Source organism: Saprolegnia diclina (genome assembly GCF_000281045.1).
Source record: "Saprolegnia diclina VS20 unplaced genomic scaffold supercont1.2, whole genome shotgun sequence".
In the NCBI taxonomy this organism is placed as follows: domain Eukaryota; phylum Oomycota; class Saprolegniomycetes; order Saprolegniales; family Saprolegniaceae; genus Saprolegnia; species Saprolegnia diclina.
This window is the reverse complement of record NW_008246069.1, coordinates 90,950-110,596: the sequence shown is the minus strand read 5'-3', so window position 1 is coordinate 110,596 and position 19,647 is coordinate 90,950. Positions and strand designations below refer to the sequence as shown.

Below are 19,647 nucleotides of genomic sequence, written 5' to 3'. Positions count from 1 at the left end.
ACCGACAGACACTCCTGTGCTTTTAGACTATTGTCCATATTTACAAGGAATGGTATGGGATATTGGTGGGAAATAGGACAATGCACTGCTGCAAATAGGGAATGTTTCGTCAAGTGCCAAAGGCAAGTGGAGGCAACTCTCACCAAGGGACATTCTTGAAGTGGGCAGAGTGTATACGCACTCGCATTGATCTCGTATAAAGAGATCCTTCTCGAGGCGATATAGGAGCTAGTAGTTACTATAGGAGCTTGGTTCTTCTGTAATACCGGTCCTGTCGGTGCGAAATGGACAATATTGTCGTTTAGTCAATAATAACGTGGCGAATTACCCCCTTAAATATATATATATATATCGTCCTGTAGCCTACATGTAGAAGGCGAGGTGGGTCTGGAGCGCCTTGATCTTGGCGACAAGCAGCGCCACGTATGAAGCGCGGTAGTACCGGACGCCGTCCTTCTCCATGAAGAAGTTGATCGCTGCGTGGCCGTAAAACTGGTCGTGCACCTCGGCCAGCGTCGCGTTGATCGCGCGGACGCGCTGGACGTTTGTCGCGTCCGGGAGCGCAGCCAAAACGCTGCGCAGCGCGCTCAGCACATTCGAGTACGGCCAGAGCTCCCGCCACATGGCGAGCGTCCACATCTCTTCGGCAAATGCCAGCGTCAAGCGCGTGTACTTGAGCATGCTCGCGTCGTGGTTGAGCGACTCGGCAAGGTACCGTGGCTCGCGGAGGTGCTCAATGTGCTGGATGAGCCCGACGCAGCCGCAAAACTCGACGGCTGAGAGGCGGTCGCTGAATGCGAGCGTCGTATGGTCGTGGCCCTGGCGCGTCGCGACGATGACGCTGCGCCGGCCCCGCAGATGCACGTCCGTGCAGCCTTGTGCGATCGCAATGTCGGTCGTCGCGCCCTGCGCCGTGATCGTAATCGTACCGACGTCAATGCGCACGAAGAGCTCGGCCTTGTTCTTGCTCGACGCCGCCGACTTGAGCTTCATCTTGTCCATGAGGTTGGGGTCCTTGACGACCGTAAAGGTGGTCGCGATACCGCTAACCGTGGAGCACGCCCTGCCGCGGACCTCAAAGTACGCGTCGTCGAGGACGCTGTGGAGCTTGAGGAGCTGCGACGACGACATGGGCCTGGCGAAGCAGATTGAGTTGTGGCTCACCAGCGTTCAAGGCAATTTGTTGACGCGAAGTTCGAAGGTCCTTTTCGACGACGTGGGCTTGGATTTCACACCGTGGGTTTTGCAGCGCTCTATGGCCGCATTGTATGCCATGTGGTGCGAAACTCGTGTGATTTAAGTGTGATTTGACAGTGGGCTGGTGGCACCCATCGCGCCTCGAATGGGAGCACCGGACGGAGAAGCTGATCGCTGTTGTTGCTGTCGCTGCGCTGCGGCCATGGCCTCGGTACCGCGCCCACCAAGTACTGTTTATTCTTCGTACACAATGGCGTTTCCATCCAAAGGGTTCACGCGCAAAATCGTGTCGACGCGACGAATGACCAGGCTCGAGCCCACACACCAGCATAGCACACAGGTGGTGTGCTGGTTTGTTGGACGCGACAGCCGTGGACGGGTTGTTGACTGTTGGTATATACTGTAATTACTGCCTACTTTGCCCAAACAAAAACGACTCGGAACGCTGTGGGGAGCGTGAGAAGGTCAACTTTGCGATGGATGGACGCTGTGGCGGGGAGCGGTGACCCGAGATGGTTGACCGACAGGTTCAACGTCTCGCTACTCGTCCTGAGCCGTGGGCCGGCCACGTTGGCGTCAATGACCCGCTAAAAACTGGCGCGTTACGTCCATCGAAGTTCGAAGATGACGCACATGCCGGAGTGGCGGCCGGAGCTGAATTTTTGAAATCGCCAGCACTCTTGGTTGCAGAGTGATGGTTGCGATCTTTCGCGCTTGAAGGCGCCAAAGGCTGCTGCAAATACGATGCACACAACGAAGAAATGCGGTCATTACGCACTCGCAACTGCGTCCTGATGATGGAGCTGCCATCTTACATCACATCAAAAAGCCGCCCGGTTCCATCAAAGAGCCGCCACGTTGTCACTACCCTTTGTGTATCGGCGATACCTTTTTCTTTGCATATTTTTGCAAACGTACATGTGTCCTAGCAGTTAAACAAATTTGTAACCTGGGGCATCACTGTCCACCACGAAGCAGCGAGGCGTGTCTGTACCGACGCTCGAATGCTCGCTACTGCGACGCCTCTCCAGGGCTCATGTGCGTGGAACTTGAGCGGCGTAGAACGCCTCAATGCGTAGCGACCCATGTGGATACGACGTGCAGCAGCAATACAAGAGTCCGTCCGTGCAGCAAACATGTTATAATATGACTGCAACTATGCTGTACGCAAGAAACGCAGTGTCCTACGAGGACGGGCTGGATTTTTGCTGCAGAAGACCAGGCTTTTTCGCAGCTTGCTGCGCACAAGTCGCTGCTACAATGAGGCATGAACATGTCGTTATAGAGATAGGAAATTTTTCATGCACTCGTGGAGCTGTGGATGCGTCAAGCGAGGAAGTTTAGGGGTCATGGTGCGGGATGATTGTGCGAGGAACCAGGTAGCGCGCACCAAAGGTCATCGCAGAGATGTGAGCAGCTCGACAAGCGATGGCACCACAGAGCGACGAGCCACGTGTCGTACAAGCGTGTCGTAGTAACTACCTTGGTCGCGACCGCAGCAGCGGATAGCTTCGCAGTGCACCCAAGTGATTCGCTCTATAGCACGATGTCCGGCTCGACTAGAACAGGCGGTCGAATAAGGATGACGAGGATGCGCCAAATCTTGGCTGGCTCACTTCCTCTGGCAGTACAGAACCCCGCGACTCCTCCCCTCCTACCCTGCGAGCTATGTCGCGGCGACACCGGCTCATGCCCAGCGACCAAGTGCCCGCGTGCAAACGCACCGTCTCACTTTTGTTCTTGATAGATACGCGGACCGAACGCGAGGTAGTAACGACAGTCGGTGCACAATCTTGTCCAATGTAACAGTAGAATTTATTAATTGATAGAGCTGTACCGGTGGCGCGTGGGCTGCTTGCGTCGGAGGACAGCGACAAGTGCGAGCAACATTGCGACCAGTGCAAAGCCCACGACGCTGAGCACGGCCGAGTGGGGGACCGAGACGCCGTAGAACGTCGTGGTTGCCGACGATGGAAGGAACCAGCCGGCGTTGGCCGGGCCCACCGAGACAAAGATGGCTTGGCGGGGCGGCGTCGCCAGGGGCGCAAAGGTCTGGTACGTGTTGGCCAGCGCGATTTCAACCCGCGGGCCGCTCAAAAGGCCGGTTTTGCCACTCGGCAGCGTGGACGGCGTCTCGTTAAAGTACTCGATGTGGCCGCGACCAATGCCCGAGACATCCAGCACGTCCACGACTTGCACGATGGCCTTGCCCGAGCCAAGCACAGACGCGTGGGCGCGGAGGCAGACCCAGGACCCGGCGTTGATGTTGCCGCCGCCGACGATATCGACCTTGCTCTTGCCGCATTTTCCATATGGATAATAGTTGATCGAGCCAGAGCCAAGAATGTGGCTGGCCATGTCGGCGACCGCGTACGTGCCATGGACAAAGATGGAGCCTTGGCCGCCGACCGTCGACTCGACCGAGTCGACAAACGCTTCGGCGGCCTCGACGATGACCGACCCGATGCCAAAGACGTTAAGATCGAGCGTGTTTCCCAGCGTCAAGTGCGGCACCGTGTACTGAATGTTGCCCGAGCCATAGGCGTTGAGTGTGAGGCCTTTCACGGCCACCGGCCCGGTGGACTCGATCCAGACGTTCTCGTTGCCGTACGCTGCAATGTCGATGGCCTCCGCCGACGCGTTGTCCAGTAGCGTGCCATGGCCAAGGATCGTTTGCGCCGACGTCGAGACGGACCGGACCGGGCTGTTCAAGATGATGTGTACGAGCAATGTGCCCTGCACCCGCGTCGACGTGTCGCGCACGCTGAGCTTCAGAATCGGGTCGTCTCTGGACACTTGCATCTTCCAGTCGTGGATCGTCGACGTGTACGTGCCATTCACGACCTGCACCGTGATCAAGTCGATGAGATCGCTCGCATTGCTGCGCAGCACGACCTCGGCTGCCGGCGCCGAGGCGTCCGCGCTGCTGCGGCGCGTGATGAAGACGCGGCCTGGCAGGCTCAGCTGCAGGCCAACGAGGCCGTCGACCTCGGACGTGTTCCACGTCCGCTGGAAGAGCGACGGGGGCATGATCGTGTCGTCCGCCATGGCCGCCGAAGCAAAAATACTGGCACTTCGCAGTTGCGATCGCCTCGCATTGCGGTGATTGGCTGGATCGCAAAATGCGTGGGAAATGCATTCTACACTTGCATTTTGTATGTCATCCACCCAACGCGGTGAAAAATACGCACGTGGAAAATACCCGCTTAGCGTTGGTCACGGCCGCAGTTCGAATCCCCTTGTCTCGTTCAGGGACGTAGAACGAACCCAAGACGTCGTGCATCTTTTCTGCCTGTCAATTATTATATGTGGCGCGTACCGGCTCCTCTCGCTACATGTTTTGGAGCCAGGCAGCGAACGCCGCACGAGATCAACACGAGATTGCAAGGTTGCACTAAGATTTTCTCTTATCTACCCTTGGTTGCAAGTCGATCGATCGAGGCCGGTGCGAGTCCATGGCGTGTGGCCTCGCTCTCGTCGCGATCGGATCTTTTGCAAGGTTCAGCGCCACCGCCTGTTTGAAGCATGTGAAAAATGCAGTTTCCCACATGAAAGGCAAACTCGATCCAATACCATTGACATTCAAGTTTGCATGCGCTGGGATATGCGAGCGCGCTGGGCTTGGGAGCTGGCACGGTAGCGTCCTTCCCACAGCGCGCTATATCTGCAGCCATTGCCGTCAGAAGGTATGAGCCAACGCTGCCCTCGACAGAAGCTCGCTGCTGCGAGGTGAGTTTTGCCTTGCCACTGGTGAAGAGCGGCGTCTTGAGGGGAGTAGTACGAGCTGCCATGAGCGCGCTACTAGGTGCAAAGCGAGAGTAGTATCGCGTCACATCATCGTGGTGGTGCTTCTTCAGACGTGTCTGGTGGCTTGCCCAGGCCGGCTTGGGTGCTCGGCCCGACCTTCGAATGCGCGTCTTTCTACGAGTATCGAACTTCGAAGCAATTGGTCCCTGCCATAGCAAAAATCGCAGTCGGGGTATTTCAACGAGCATCATGCTGCGGGCCCCCGAGAAGGGCCGCGTCGAAAAGAAGGGCCGGTTCACGATCATCGACCTGCCATCGGACGTCCCTAGCCCAAGCGCCGCCTTTGGCCACGTACGTTCTCGCCTCTTCCGAGTGCTTTGCCAGCGCCGGCTAGGACACGCCGACGTCGTTGAGCAACGACGACGCCTTTGACGCGGATGCGCCGCTGCAAAAGACGTATGCTTCGCGCCATTCCTTGGACGCCACATGAACGACAGCATAGGCGCGTCAAGCAGAAGGGCCGCTTCACGATCATCGACTTGAACCCGACCACGCCATCGCCCGAGCGCAACGCACACAAGGTGTGGACACCACAGCTAGGCACCATTTCTCCATACTGGCATAGACCTTTGAAGACGAGCGCGAGAAGGTGCCCGAGGCCAAGCCGCGCGCTCCGCTCTCGACGCCGTTGACTGTCGACCAAAGCCTAGCACGTATTGGCGCGCACGCCCATGCGTGCTGCCACCACCGCGCATCGCTGGTGCACAATCAAGCCAACGACATTGCGCCATTGTGCACGCTGCCTTTTCCCACCGAAAGCAACTCCCAAGTCATTGTCAACAGTCCGGTCGTCGTCTTGCCGCTGGCCCAGTACCAGCAGCAGCTGGCGCTCCTCTCGACGCTCCAGCAGGAAAACCGCGATTTGCACACCATCACAGCGACGCTCCAAGACCAGCAGCGCCAGCTCTTTGAGCTCCTCCGCTCCTTTCAAAAAGCATCGCCGCCTTCGCCCATGCCGTAATGTTAAGTGACGTCCCTCCTCTTGGCTGCCTTGTCCGTCCACCTTTCTTCGGCGAAATCATCTTCGACGTCCCACCCTATGTCCAAGGGCGTGTCAGCAGAGTGGGAGTCCACCGCCAAACTCCGTGGCAACAAGCAACAAGCAAAAAGCTTGGGCAATACGACGATCATCTTATTGGCGACGGATGGTACAGTAGAAGGTGTAGGGAAGGTCCCGAGCCTGTTGACCCCTGCCGTGGCACTAGACTGTATGATCACGATCGACATGGGGCTTCACAAGGCTGTGCAAGAACGTCCTTCAGTGTCAAAAGGTTATATTTTTAGGGTTTATAAATGGGAAAAAAAGGCGGCGCCTTGGCGCTAGACACGCTTACGCCTGGTTGGGGCCAAACGACGAGTAGTCCGTGTGGTTGGGCAAGACGTACTGCGTAAAGTTGGCACGGAACTCGGTCGCGAGCTTCTTGGCCATGACCTTGTACTGCGCCTTGTCGGCCCACGCGAGCGCCGGGTTGAGCATCTCGGACGGCACGCCCTCGACCGAAGTCGGGACGGCGACGGCAAAGATCGGGTCGACTTCAAACTTGGCGTCCTCAATCGAGCCGTCGAGGATTGCGTCAATGCACTTGCGCGTGTACTTGAGCGACATGCGCGAGCCGACGCCGTACGCGCCGCCGGTCCAGCCCGTGTTGACAAGGTACACGCGCGTGCCGTGGGCTTCAATCTTCTTCTTGAGGAGGTCGGCGTACACGATCGGGTGCTGCGTCATAAACGCCGCGCCAAAGCACGCCGAGAACGTGGCCTGGGGCTCGGTAATGCCGCGCTCCGTGCCGGCGACCTTGGCCGTGTAGCCCGAGAGGAAGTGGTACTGGGCCTGGCCGGGCGTGAGCTTCGAGACGGGCGGGAGCACACCGTAGGCGTCGCACGTCAAAAAGATCACAACCGCCGGGTGGCCGCCGGCCGACGTCGGCTCGTGGTTGCTAATGTGGTAGAGCGGGTACGAGACGCGGCCGTTCTCCGTCTTCTCAATGTTGTAGTAGTCGGGGACCTTCTGGGAGTCGAGCCAGACGTTCTCGAGCATCGCATCGCGGCGAATGGCCGCGTAAATCTCGGGCTCGTTGGGCGCGCTGAGGTTGATCGTCTTGGCGTAGCAGCCGCCCTCAAAGTTGAAGATACCGGCATCGTCCCAGCCGTGCTCGTCGTCGCCAATGAGCGCGCGCTTCGGGTCGGCCGACAAGGTCGTCTTGCCGGTGCCCGAGAGGCCAAAGAAGATGGCCGTGTCGCCCTTCGGGCCCTTGTTGGCCGACGCGTGCATGGGCATGATGCCCTTGAGCGGGAGGTAGTAGTTCATCATGGAGAAGATGCCCTTCTTCATCTCGCCGCCGTAGAACGTGCCGCCAATGACCGCCATCTTCTTCTCAATGTTGAAGATGACAAACACCTCCGACTTGAGGCCGTGCGCCTGCCAGTCCTCGTCGACAATGTTGCACGCGTTCACAATCGTGAAGTCGGCCGCAAAGCCCGAGCCAGGCGCGACTTCCTTGTACTCGGGGCGCATGAACATGTTGGTCACAAAGTGGTGCTGCCACGCGAGCTCCGTGATGATGCGCACCTTGAGGCGCGAGTTCTCGTTGGCGCCGCAGTAGCCGTCAAAGACGTACATCTTCTCGGCCTTGGAGAAGTGCGCAGTCGCCTTGGCGTACAGCGTGTCAAAGACAGCGGCCGTCGTCGGCTGGTTGACCTTGCCCCAGTCCACGTGCTGGGCCGAGGGCTCCTGGCGCACGATGAACTTGTCGTTGGGCGAGCGGCCCGTAAACTTGCCCGTGTCGACAGCGAACGTGCCGTTGGCCGTGAAGACACCCTCCTTGTAGCGCTCCTCGTGCTCAGCGATCTGGTCGTACGTCATGTTGTGGAACACCGTGCACTTGGCGTCAATGCCGAGCTCGTTGAGGCCGAGGGCCGACGTCGTCGTCTGGTGGGTCGCCATGTTGCTGCTGCTGTTGTCAAGCTGGAAGATTGCACAATGAGCTTTCACGCGCAGCGCGCCGCCGCCACCTTGAAGTTGCTCGACCACGCCCAAGGTCGCGTTTGATTCGCCACTCGTAGCCAATCCGCATCGCCCATCAAAGCTCAGCCAATCATCGTGCGTCGTGTCACTTTGCCATTCGCGTCACGTGGACGTTTTACGGCGAGGCATACAAACATCAAGTGCCAACGGCATGTTCGACGGCGGCTTTCGAGTGGGCATTCGATGACGCGCGCGTGTCATCGACCATCTAACCCGCGCAGCGTGCGCGTTCATTGGTCATTCGCTTGGGTGCCTATCGCAGATTTGGCTTTCTTATTCCGCACTGCCCTCGTGGCAGCACATGAGCGCCGATCGTTGAGGGCAATGTCAAGTCGACGAAACGAGAGATTCACTGACGCGACCCCGTGGCGGCGGCGCGGGCAAAGACGCACCCCATCGCCGCATCTTTGCGAGCACCGAGCTACTGCAAGCAGAAGAGGAAGCGAGCGACAGCGCTCGACAGTGTCAAGAACCTCGGCGACGGTATCTTTGCCGCCGACGATCCTCGCGCCGGCCCCATAAAACCGACAGCTGCCACGCGGGCGTGTTGCGTATACGACATGGCGATCTTAAGCCGAAACGAGCGGCTGCGATTGGCGCGATCTTGGCGGATCCCACTTGCGACGAAACAAGGTTTGCCGCTCGCGTGCGTTCCCAGCCTTTCCGAGGTTCAGACGGACCTTGTGAGTCATTCCCAGCCTCTACCTTTGTGATGATGAAGCGACTCGATTCATTTGCGCGGGTCGGGCCCCATAGAGGGTGGCAGGAGGCGCGTCTTGCCGGACATAGATGCTGCCCTGCAAAATCCTCCTGAAGCGAGGCTACTTCAACGTGGCGCCACGTACAGGCCGACCATGTCTTTGGCGCCAAGGAACGACAACAGTATCTTTGTCGGAGCAGGATCGACCTCATAGCGAGCTCTGCATGCGCCTTCCGCCAGAGTGGTGGTCGCTGTGTTGGGTCCATTGCACTTCGTCCAGTCAACGAGGGCAATGTCCTCGGCATCCGAGCGACTCCTTGCGACACGAAGACCATCCGCGCGTCCTCCGTGCTCCGTGCTCGTCGCGTTCCGACAGTTGCCGCTCCTGCGAGGGCTGTTTCAAGCAAACCGACGGCACCTCTTCACCCATGACGGACGCGTTTTGTGGCACCACCGAGGAGCGATCTTCGACTTCATTTTAGGAGATAGAAAGAATGCGTAGCGATCCCAAGGTTACTGGAAAGCAGCTTGCATAGCCAAGACTCGAGCGTTCGTGGAGACCAGCGGCAGCCGATGCATGCGGACAAGGGTTGCTGCCGTGCTGCGACGGCGTGGACGATGGGGTGACAAACGCGGTTCTTGCGAGCAAGGACGAATGCGCTCTCTCAAATGACGATCGTAGAGAAGGCATATCGCGCTGCGATGCATTTGCACAAGCAGACACCAAGCCGTACACGAGGTTGCAGCCACCCAGTCGAGGAGGTTGGGCACGCTGCCAAGAGCGACGCAAGAAACAGTCGGCGGGCATGAGAGCCGCGCCTGGTCAAAGGCGCTGCAGGGTGGCCAGCTCAATTCCAATGGCGAGCTGCTCAATATGGAGGCACGCCAAAAGCGAACGGACTAGCCATCGTAGAGCATCAACACGGCGACGAGGTGTTGTGTCCAGCGGCTAAGGCAGTAGCCACAACATTGACCGCACTTGGATGAGTGCAGGACGTGAAAGCGTCCATGAGGTCATGACGGTCTTATTCGACCTCCGTGGTTGCAGCATGCGTACAGCGTTGACGGAAAGGTCCGATCGTTGGAGGTACAACCTGGAGGTTGCCGAGTGTAGAAGCTGGCGTGGTAAGCGGTAGGAGATAGCGACCATCGCCTAGAGCACGAGTCCTTCGCGGGGTATTCCCTTGCGTGTACACCTCTCGGCTGCAAGGACGCACTCTGTTGGCGTCGTTGGCTCGTCGTCGTGGCGCCGCAATGTGCAGTCAGAGAGATCCTTTGCTTGGGCAATTCGACCTGGAAGCCCATTCAGCATGCCCAACGAGGCAGCCAACTTGGTAGTACAAACATGCCAGCCGCTGTGTGGGACCAAAGCTTTAGCCGAGAAGGTCGCCAACTCACACTCCCGATGCTCAGGTGCAGGTGCCTGGACCCACAACGGGCAGCTCGACGGCAGCTTTTTGTGGAAGAGACCGATCGCGTTGGCTGGTGTTGCGCGATCGTGGAGCCTCCAAGCAATCTTGCTCCCAAATGCAGCAAAGTCCCAGCTCACCGCAAAGACGAGCCAGTTTACACAAGACCGACCGCAACCCAGTCATGGGGACGGACGTGTCATGAAGGAGATATGATGTTCTTGTTGGATAGATATATTAATGTGACATCAAAAAATGCACCAACAATGGCAATCGTCGATTGAGACGTTTACAACTTGTCGTAGAAGCGGTCAAACGGCGGCACTTCGGGGGCGAGACCCTTGCGGACACGCGTCGAGGTGACGAGCTTGCCGGCCATCGACGTGGGGACGAGGGCGTCACCCGTGACGATCGAGTAGTGATCGAACGAGCACTGGGGGAAGGCCTTGCCGCCCGTCTTGGCGCGGAGCTCCTCAGTGAAGCCGAACGACTCGTTGACGGGCATGTACGCGCGCATCGACATCATGGGCGTACCGGGGCGCTGCTCCTCCGAGAAGACGTGGCCACGGCGGACCGTGAGCACACCGTAGACACCACCCATGGCGTCCTGCGGGCACTGGATGTCGACGAGGAAGTAGGGTTCCATGAGCGCCGGCGTCGAGACGAGCTGGGCGGCGAAGACGACACGGCGGGCCGTGGGCATGATCTGGCCCATACCACGATGGATGGCATCGGCGTGGAGCACGACATCGAGGAGGTTGACGCGGAGACCGCGGACGACTTCGTCGCAGAGGACACCCGTCTTGGTGGCCCACTGGAAACCGCCGAGGACCGACTCGCGGATTTCCTGGAGGTACGAGACACCCTTCGTGGCATCGACGAAGATGTTGGGGCCCGTACCATCGGGGCCGTAACCCCAGATCTTGCGAGCATCCGTCACGTCCCAGCCGTGGTTGTCGGCGAGGTAGCGGGCACGGAGCTTCATATCGAAGCGCGGGCCGACCTCATCCTTGCCAGAGTCGATCTCCTCGACGAGCTCGTCCGAGATGTTGGTGGCCGAGCAGAAGAGACGGTTGTGCTTGTTGGGCGACTTGGAGAGCACCGTCATCGACGAGTCGGACGTGACCGTCTCGCGGTACGAGACGACCGGCTCCGAGATCTTGACCGTGGCACCGGCCATGAAGTCTTCCTGGAGATCCTTCAAGCAAATCTCGAGGTGGAGCTCACCGGCACCGGCGATAATGTGCTCGCCCGACTCTTCGGTGAAGCAGAGGACCATCGGGTCCGACTTGGCGAGGCGCTTCATGCCTTCGACGAGCTTGGGGAGATCGGCAGCCGACTTGGGCTCGACGGCGACGCGCACGACGGGCGAGACCGAGAACTTCATGGTGCGGATGGTGTGGCCCGTCTCCGACGTCGTGATCGTACCCGACTTGAGGAGGTACTGGTCGACACCGACGAGACCGCACGTGTTACCGGCCGGGATGTCCGGGACCTGCTCGACGTAGCGACCCATCATGATGATCGTACGCTGGATGTTCTTGACCCAGAGATCCGTCTTCTTGCCCGGGATGTAGTTGGGGCCAAGCATGCGGACCTTCTGGCCCGTGGCGATCTTGCCGGAGAAGACACGGCCGAACGCGTAGAAACGAGCGCGGTCCGACGACGTGGGCACCATCTTGGAGACGTACATGACGAGCGGGCCGTTGACGTCGCAGTTGCGGATACCGTTGGCGCACTCATCGTCGAGCGGACCGTCGTAGAGCGTGTCGACACGGTAGCGCTGGGCGACGACCGGCGACGGAAGGTGCACGACAATCATCTCAAGAATGGCATCACCGGCCGGGAGCCACTTCTGCATGACGCGCTTGAGGAGGGGCTTGCCGACAAGCTCCTGCTCCTCGGGCTTGAGCTCAACGCCGACGGCCGTGAGCATCTTGGCGATCTTGGCCTTGCGGTCGTTCATGATGGCGTCGAACATCTTGCAGATCGGCTCCATGATGAACTGGACGAACGCGCGCTTGAGCGAGCCGTTCTCCGACGAGCGCTTCCACTTCTTGGCGTCGGCGTCGAAGAACCAGTCGCCCCAGAGCTTCTCCATCATCTTCTGCTCCTCAATGCCGAACTTCTGGCCGTAGAGGCGGGCGAACTTCTTGAGCGTGAAACCCCACTGGTGGAGACCCGAACCGAAGGCGACCGTACCCTTCTCGGGGTAGACCTGGACGTCGCCGAGCTTCTCGTCGTTGTACGTGGCAATGATGACGTTGACGTTTTCGATCGAGCGGTTGAAGGCCTGGTAGCACTCCTCCGGCGGGAGCTGGAGTTCGAGCAAGGCGCGATCGACCTTGTTGACCATGAGCACGGGCTTGACGCGCTCACCGATGGCCTGGCGAAGGACCGTCTCGGTCTGGACGCACACACCGTCGATCGAGTCGACGACGACGAGGGCACCGTCCGTGACACGGAGGGCAGCCGTGACTTCCGACGAGAAATCGACGTGACCGGGCGAGTCGATCAAGTTGATGAGGTACGAGTTCTCGTTAATCTCGACGTCCGTGGGCGCGGCGTGGTCGACGCCCGAGGCGGCGTCGGCGTCAGCGTGCGCCTTGTTGGCTTCGAGGGCCTCACCGGCCGACATGTTGTACTCAAAGAACATCGAGATACCCGTCGACTTGATCGTGATACCACGCTCCTGCTCATCGGCACGCGTGTCCGTGAAGCGGGCGTCGCCGGCGTTCTTGGCGGCAATGATACCGGCCTTGGAGACGAGCGAGTCCGTCAACGTCGACTTACCGTGATCGACGTGGGCAATCACGGACATGTTACGAATGTTCTTCGTGTAGTCCATGATCTCACGCATCTGATTAACCGTGAAGTTCACCTAAGCACAGCAGCATGAGCCATCCTGCTCGTCGTCTTCCTGCCATGCGTCCATCTCGGAAGCGGAAGCATGGCCGGCGGCTCATCTTGACGTACCATGTTTGCTGCTTCTTGTGACCGTGAGGCGAAAATGCAAAGTGAGCACGCTGGGGCCAGCCACGGTCGAATCTTGGCTTGATTTATTAAATTCCATACAAACACACAGAGAGTCGCGCGCCGTGAGGTATTTTATTGCCCGCGCAACCCTATTCGCCAGCGCCTTGAGTGGCGCTCAATGGGTGGAGGGCATTTCAATGTGCTTGATGTTCCAGTATCCAGTTCCAGAGGTTTGCGACGGCCAAACCCCTCATAGTAAATACCCTGTGACAAGGCATACGCGCCTGTCGCGGCGTCCCTTCGGATCGAAACGACGCCGTCGATGGGGAACCTCATTATTGATGCGACGGCGGCGGCGTCATGAGCTGTATGCGTTTGGTGCTGGGAATATGCGGGTGTAAGAGTATGTATGGCGTCGTGGTGGGCGAGGCCAAGAGATTCGTTGGCAGAAAGGATGGCATCTCGACGACCATCCGACAGCTTCAATCGTGTCTGACAGCTCTTCGACAGTCTTTGACAGTGGTGCACTAGTACGGCAATGTATACTCGCACGTACGCAGGCGAGGTATTGAAAGTCTCTGCGCAAGCTCGCTTGTTACTGGATCGATACTTTGGGCATTTCACTGCACTCTGCATCTCCAAAGTGGCCATGACGATCGAGTGATTGGCAAATAAGATCTTGGTCTGCATCATGCGACGTCCCCGCCCCGTCAAACGACTACCTAGGAATCGCGCGCGATGCAATACCTAGGCAGTTGCTATTGCTCGAGTTGTAGCTCGTCAAGACGAACGCGTTCGTTGATAAGGCTTTCCTGTCCACACATCACTACATTATGGCGTGGGGTCTATGCGTCGTAGCAGCGTGCGACGTCGTGTTCATGCACCCAAAGGTCTACCGTTCGACGGAGACTGCGGAGTGCCATTGGCTATGTCGCCAAAACCTCCGAGACCCCACATCCTGTCAACGGTGGTGGGCCCGGACGTATGTGTTTTCAGAGGGTTTTCGCGCCCGTGGCAAGGAATCTCATCAAACCAATTATAAAATGGACCAATCACAGGCCGGGGCCGACCGCGCGGGACAACGGAATTCATTGAAGGCGTCTTTATTTAACCTTGATGTTTGTATCGAAGTGCGTGAAATTGCATTGTATTGCCTTTTAAACACCAGACCCAAAACGTTGACTGGCGATCGGATCGGGAAACGCGAAACGCACGCAACGGACAAGGCCGCGGGCCACAGCCCGTCGACGCCGATGGTCCGCAGCCGCCGACGCACTGGCCTTGCCTCGCCAGCCCAGTCAGTGTCCTAGCCAGTGCGTTGTGCAGCAATGACGGGCCATTGACGAGATGGACGCCATGCGGTCAATGACGCAGTGTCTCCAGCGACGTGATGCACCGTCTAGACATGTCGGCAATCCCGTCGCTCGCCTTGATGGCAGTTGCAGTGGCGCAGGTGCAGCAAATGTCAGACTGCAGGATGTGGTAGCTGTCTCGGCGAGCCTTATCGGGCACGGCCAGCGCCGCGCAAAGGGTCTGATCTGATGGTGTACGGTTTGAGCAGTCGGGGTCCGTCCGCAAAGAGGCAGCAGCGTGAGTGGAGCTTAGGTTGGCGTACGAGGGCGGACGCAGGACCGCCGCCGTGTTTCCCGTGGCCCAGCACGGTATCTTCTTGCGGACACGCCGAGCCGGTCGTCGTCGTACCGGTATGACGAGCCCAAGCCTTCATAAACACCCACCACCGTCAACCATGACAGAGCAATATACACCTCGACGATGTAGTACGCCTTATGCAGGGTCTTTGCTCACAAAGGAGCATCGCTAGGAATAGTACAGGCATACAAGTACGTGGTTCATGATCATGGATCGATTACAAAATGGTCGACTGGTTGATCTCGACGAGCGTGTCTTCGTACGCTTGCAAAGTGGCTGTTGTTTGCGTCAAGTCGCCGCGGCGGTGCATCTTGTCGTCGGCGAGAAGGACGTGGCCGATGCGCTGGTGGCCAGCAAAGAGGTTCTTCTGAAGTACGAACGCCAGCTCCTTGATATGGTGCAAATGGTACGCATGGCGGCCCACAAACTTGGTCGTTGGCACAAGCTTGAGCGCGTGCGGCACGCCGTTCGCAGTCGCGGGGTAGTGAGCACCACTCACCACGTCGCCAATGACGACGAGTGCGTACTTGCAGTCCAACTCGACGCACATGGCCGCGCAGACCGCGTTGAAGTCGGCCTCGAGGTGGCCGAGCCGGTGCACGGACCGCGTGACCTCCGTGTCCCGATACATTGCGGCCGACGAGGCAAAGACCTCGGTGTCGCGATAGCAGTCGCCCTCGTCGTTCAAGTCGTACGGCAGACTGTCGTTGCTGGCCGTTGTCATCGTCATCGACACCTCCCACGGCACATCGTCGCCGCCGCGGTGCGACGATCGGGTAGTGGCCGACGACGCCGCACGCTGCGACGCGCTGGACGACGACTCGGAGCTGCGGACGTCCGAGCCGCTGTCGCGCGGCGCAACGCTCTGGCCCTTGTACATGCACGGGCGGCAGACGCGCTTGCCATGCACTTTTTCCCGGCATTTTTTGCAAAGGAGCTGCTTGCAGAGCACGCAGTGGCGGTACGGCTTGGTCTTGGTCGGGCAGAGATAGCACACACTGGTGCCAGAACGGATTGCGTCGACTGCGTGGCCGCGCGGCGACAGCAAGAGCGAGGCCGAGTGGTCCAGTCGCGGCGGCGCGTTGCGGCCAAGGACGCGGTCGAGAAACTTGGGCTTGGGCTTCGTCCCGAATGTGCCCCGCGCAATGGCTCCCGGCAGGAGCGACGAGACGGTCGACGAGTACGAGGCGAACCGAAGGCTCTGGACGCGTTCGAGGATTTTGCTCATCGTCGCTTTTGCGAGCGTCTCAAAGAGCGACGCGTGCTTGTCCGTGACCACCGCGACAATGGCAAGGACGACGCCGCCGTCGTCACCGGCGGTCATAGCGAGCCCGAGGACGGTCGGGGCGAGGGCGTCCGTGGCCACGCGCTGGGCGGACGTCACGTGGTACTCGGCCACGGCTGTGAGGCTCGAGACGTGGACGGGCGGTCCCGGCCGGTCCCACACATGGTTCGCGTGCTGGAGAAAGCGGTGCGAGCCCGACGGCAGCGACGAGCTCTTGGATGCCCAGGTCGCCTTCTTGACGCGGACGTCGACGCCGGTGACAAACTCGCCGACGTTGCCCGTTGGCCAGTGGCAGCACTCGGTCACGTCCTTGACGTCATCAGAAGGCGAACAAAACACGAGCTGCGCCTCGAGGTTGAGGTCCCCGCTCGGCAACAAGACGCGATGCAGCTCGTCGCACGAGACGTCCATGGCGTGTCGCACGATCACGCGCTGGTAGCGACGCGGGTACCGCGCACTCGTCGTGCTCACCGAGATGGGCCCGGCCGTCGTCGTCGTCACGCTCGGGTCGTTGATCGGCGCGTCAATCCAGGCCAGGACGCGCCGCGTGTTGCGCGAGGCGAGCTCCATGAGCTGCTTCTGGATGCGTGGAGGGCAGTCGGCGCGGAGGTACTCGTCCATCGACATGGCGGTGAGAGCAAAACGCAAGAGTAACAGGAAGAAAGGACGGGAAATCGAGTCGCCCCACCACGCTTTTACCACCGACAGAAAGAATTTGAGATTCATTTCCAAGCTACAGCATGCCATCGAGAGAGCTGTCGTACGCTACGGCAAGCGATGCGCCTCGTACGTAATGTAGCGCATGCCTGCGGATCGCTGCCACAGCCTTGCCTGGTCCATCATGATCGCACGCATGGACAGCGCCATTCAATCCCGCCCAGGGTCTCCGGGCGAATGCCGTCGCAGAGCGCTGGCTAGCAGTCCTCGACGAGCCATGGAGCCTTGTCCGTAAGGCCATGCAGCAATCAAAGCAGGTCACGGGCCAGCGCTGGTCTTGCGGCTTGTTGCACCAAGACCCAGCGGGCGACCTACACATCTAGCATTCTCGCTAGCTTTGGCTCTGGTAGCACTGGCCGCTGTCACCGTCGCTGTCGCCCGTGCCACAGCGGCCCCTGACTGGCCGACCAGTGCTGTCGCATCCACTGTTACCTTCAAAGACAGTCTTGATAAAAAGGTCGCGCTTGTCGCAAGACCAGCCGGTGCCCTAACCGGTTACGCATTGCGTCGGTTTGTGCAGGAAACCGGCTCGACTCAATTTCGATCTTATTGCAATCTTACAACGTTATTACATCATCCACAGTGAATCATCAATGCTCTTCCATGTCTCTGGAAGCAGCGGTTCCCACTGAACGTTCGCATGCGGGAGAACCTCTTCGTAGAGGGCCACGAGGCAGGCGCGAACTTGTGGCTCGTGCACGCTGTTGACCCACATGGCGAGGCGGGCGGCGTTGGCCGTAGCATGTTCCGTCGCCCACACACAGAGCATCGCGATCGCATAGTTGACGACGTCGTCGTCGCGAAGACGAGAGAGGAGCTCTCGGACGGCGCCAACGAAGCACTTTGCTGTCTCGGGCTTGGGACGCAGCCTCGCGATCTGGTCGTAAATCGTCTCGGCGATGAGGGCGAGCACCGCCGACGTGTTGCGCGTGTAGAGCACCTTGTACGCTTCGACGAGCATGCGGATGTTGTCTATCGGATTGGTTGGCGAGAGGCAATGCGCGAGGAGCCGACGAAAGGCCTCGACGTGCCACGCCCAGTTGCTGACGTGGACAAGCGCGTCGCATGGATCACCCATGCCGTAGACGACGAAGAGGTCCATGACGGTGTACAGGTGGTTGCAGCCGGCAAAGAGGAGCCAACTGGTGTCGGCTCGAAGCGACGGGTCGATCGAGAGCAGGTACTCGATCGTTTTGCAATGCGAGCCGAGGACAGCGAGACGAAAGGCTTCGGACGAGCACCGCACGCCACAGACCTCGACGAGGTAGCGCACGATCGCCAGCGACCCAGTCGACGCGGCCCGCTCCAGACCCTGCGGCGGAAAGACCGTCGTTGGATCGGTTGCGTGCAGATAGCGCACAAGGTCGAGACGGCGCGAGCCGCACGCGTACGCGAGGTCGTCGGGCGTCAAGACGACCGCGTGCTGGCGCAAGAAGACGGCGACTTCCATGCACGTCGGCCCCATTAGCGCAGCTTCGAGATCGATGTCGACAAGCTCAAGCTGGATCGTGGGCTGCGACACGAGCCGCTGCGCAATGCCGATGTGGCCTTGCTCGAGAGCGCGTTGGACGGCCGACGCGAAAGACTGCGGCGGTACGGCACTGCGGCATACGAGGTAGTCGAAGACGGCTGTGTGCCCAGCGGCGACCGTCTGCTCGATCGCTGCCGGCCCAATTGCGCCAAAGGTGCCAGTCCCGTGCAAGAAGACGACGACGTCCAAATGGCCTCGCTGGATCGCGACGTCGAGGGCATTGGCGCTGCAGCCTTCGGTCCGATGCGTACACAGGAACGCCACCACGTCGAGGTGTCCATTGTCGATGGCAGCGTCGAGCGCGCGCCTTGTGCAGCCTTCGCTTCGATGCTCGTGCAAGTAGCGGACGACCTCCACGTGGCCATTCGCTGCGGCTTGGTCCATGGCGTCCGTCGAGCATCCCTCGGGCCGATGGGTATGCAAAAACACGACGACGTCGAGGTGTCCGTTGGTCGCGGCGTCGTCCATCGCAGCGGTCGTGCAAGCGACCACATCAAGGTTATGCAGATATTGAAGCACATGTAGATGGCCATGGGCTGCGGAGCGATCCAAGGCAGCCGACGTGTACGGCTTGCCGCTCTCAACGAGCTGCTGGACAATGTCGAGCGCGCCGAGCGCCACGACGTCGTCGACGCTGGCGTCCTCCACCAGCGTCAGCAAGTACCGGGCAGCGTTCGTGCAGCCGCTGTTGACGGCCATGTGAAACCAATCACCGGGTCTCGCCGCGGACAAGCTGGCGTACCGATACTGCAAAAAGCAAGCAAAGGCCTCGGCGCTATCGCGGTAGAGCACAGTATGCGGTAGCTGACTGCCAATCCGTTGGGTCCAGTGCTCGGCGTCCAGCGGCGATCGCCGCACAGACAGCGCGGGGAGGGACGCGTCGCGGAGGGCGAGGAGGTCCTTGGCAATCGATATGTGGTTGTGCAGAAAGGCCGTCTCGATGGCCTCGGCGGACGCCAGATGCGGGCAGCACGCCAGTAGCCGGTCGACGACATACGCGTCGCCTTCGGCAATCGCCACGTGCAGCGGGAACCGCACGTCGCTTGCGCCGGCGAGGGACAGCCCAAGCGTGCTTGCGTAGAGCACTGGCAAATGCTCGTCGTCCATATCGACGCTGTCGTCGGCGGCGAGGGACGTGGCAAAGCCGGCGTGGAGAACGTACATGCCACACTTGGGGGACTGGTGCCCACATCGATACTCGACCGCACGTCGAAACGCTGCAACGCGAGGATACACGTCCCCGTAGATGCCACGCTGGTAGCTCAAGACGAGCGCTGCGATGGGGGGCTGGCCCACGATGTCGACAAAGCTCGCCATCTCGTCACAATCCAAACAGTACCAGCAGGGTAC

General features: G+C 59.7%; 7 protein-coding genes across 7 annotated transcripts; 1 reads left to right on the top strand and 6 right to left on the bottom strand.

Annotated features, from left to right (window-relative positions):
• Positions 1–277: 277 nt before the first annotated feature.
• SDRG_00633 (hypothetical protein) lies at positions 278–1,145 on the bottom strand. Its single transcript, XM_008606117.1, has one exon. It carries the CDS (start codon positions 1,129–1,131, stop codon positions 364–366), a length of 768 nt encoding a protein of 255 aa, XP_008604339.1. The 5' UTR covers positions 1,132–1,145; the 3' UTR covers positions 278–363.
• Positions 1,146–2,982: 1,837 nt separating this feature from the next.
• SDRG_00632 (hypothetical protein) lies at positions 2,983–4,265 on the bottom strand. Its single transcript, XM_008606116.1, has one exon. It carries the CDS (start codon positions 4,243–4,245, stop codon positions 3,016–3,018), a length of 1,230 nt encoding a protein of 409 aa, XP_008604338.1. The 5' UTR covers positions 4,246–4,265; the 3' UTR covers positions 2,983–3,015.
• Positions 4,266–5,106: 841 nt separating this feature from the next.
• On the top strand, positions 5,107–5,965 carry SDRG_00631 (hypothetical protein; the record flags this gene model as incomplete). Its single annotated transcript, XM_008606115.1, has 4 exons — positions 5,107–5,295; positions 5,339–5,400; positions 5,447–5,525; positions 5,570–5,965. 4 exons carry the CDS (start codon positions 5,107–5,109, stop codon positions 5,963–5,965), a joined length of 726 nt encoding a protein of 241 aa, XP_008604337.1.
• A 296-nt stretch (positions 5,966–6,261) lies between these two features.
• Positions 6,262–8,037, bottom strand: SDRG_00630 (phosphoenolpyruvate carboxykinase (ATP)). Its single transcript, XM_008606114.1, has one exon. It carries the CDS (start codon positions 7,946–7,948, stop codon positions 6,335–6,337), a length of 1,614 nt encoding a protein of 537 aa, XP_008604336.1. The 5' UTR covers positions 7,949–8,037; the 3' UTR covers positions 6,262–6,334.
• A 2,298-nt stretch (positions 8,038–10,335) lies between these two features.
• Positions 10,336–13,142, bottom strand: SDRG_00629 (elongation factor 2). Its single transcript, XM_008606113.1, has 2 exons — positions 13,115–13,142; positions 10,336–13,019 (listed from the first exon to the last, which is right to left on the bottom strand). Exons 1-2 carry the CDS (start codon positions 13,115–13,117, stop codon positions 10,428–10,430), a joined length of 2,595 nt encoding a protein of 864 aa, XP_008604335.1. The 5' UTR covers positions 13,118–13,142; the 3' UTR covers positions 10,336–10,427.
• Positions 13,143–14,981: 1,839 nt separating this feature from the next.
• On the bottom strand, positions 14,982–16,676 carry SDRG_00628 (hypothetical protein; the record flags this gene model as incomplete). The annotated part of the gene is made up of 1 exon (XM_008606112.1): positions 14,982–16,676. The coding sequence occupies one exon, from the start codon at positions 16,674–16,676 to the stop codon at positions 14,982–14,984; it is 1,695 nt and encodes a 564-aa protein (XP_008604334.1).
• A 607-nt stretch (positions 16,677–17,283) lies between these two features.
• Positions 17,284–19,630, bottom strand: SDRG_00627 (hypothetical protein). Its single transcript, XM_008606111.1, has one exon. It carries the CDS (start codon positions 19,612–19,614, stop codon positions 17,335–17,337), a length of 2,280 nt encoding a protein of 759 aa, XP_008604333.1. The 5' UTR covers positions 19,615–19,630; the 3' UTR covers positions 17,284–17,334.
• Positions 19,631–19,647: the final 17 nt, after the last annotated feature.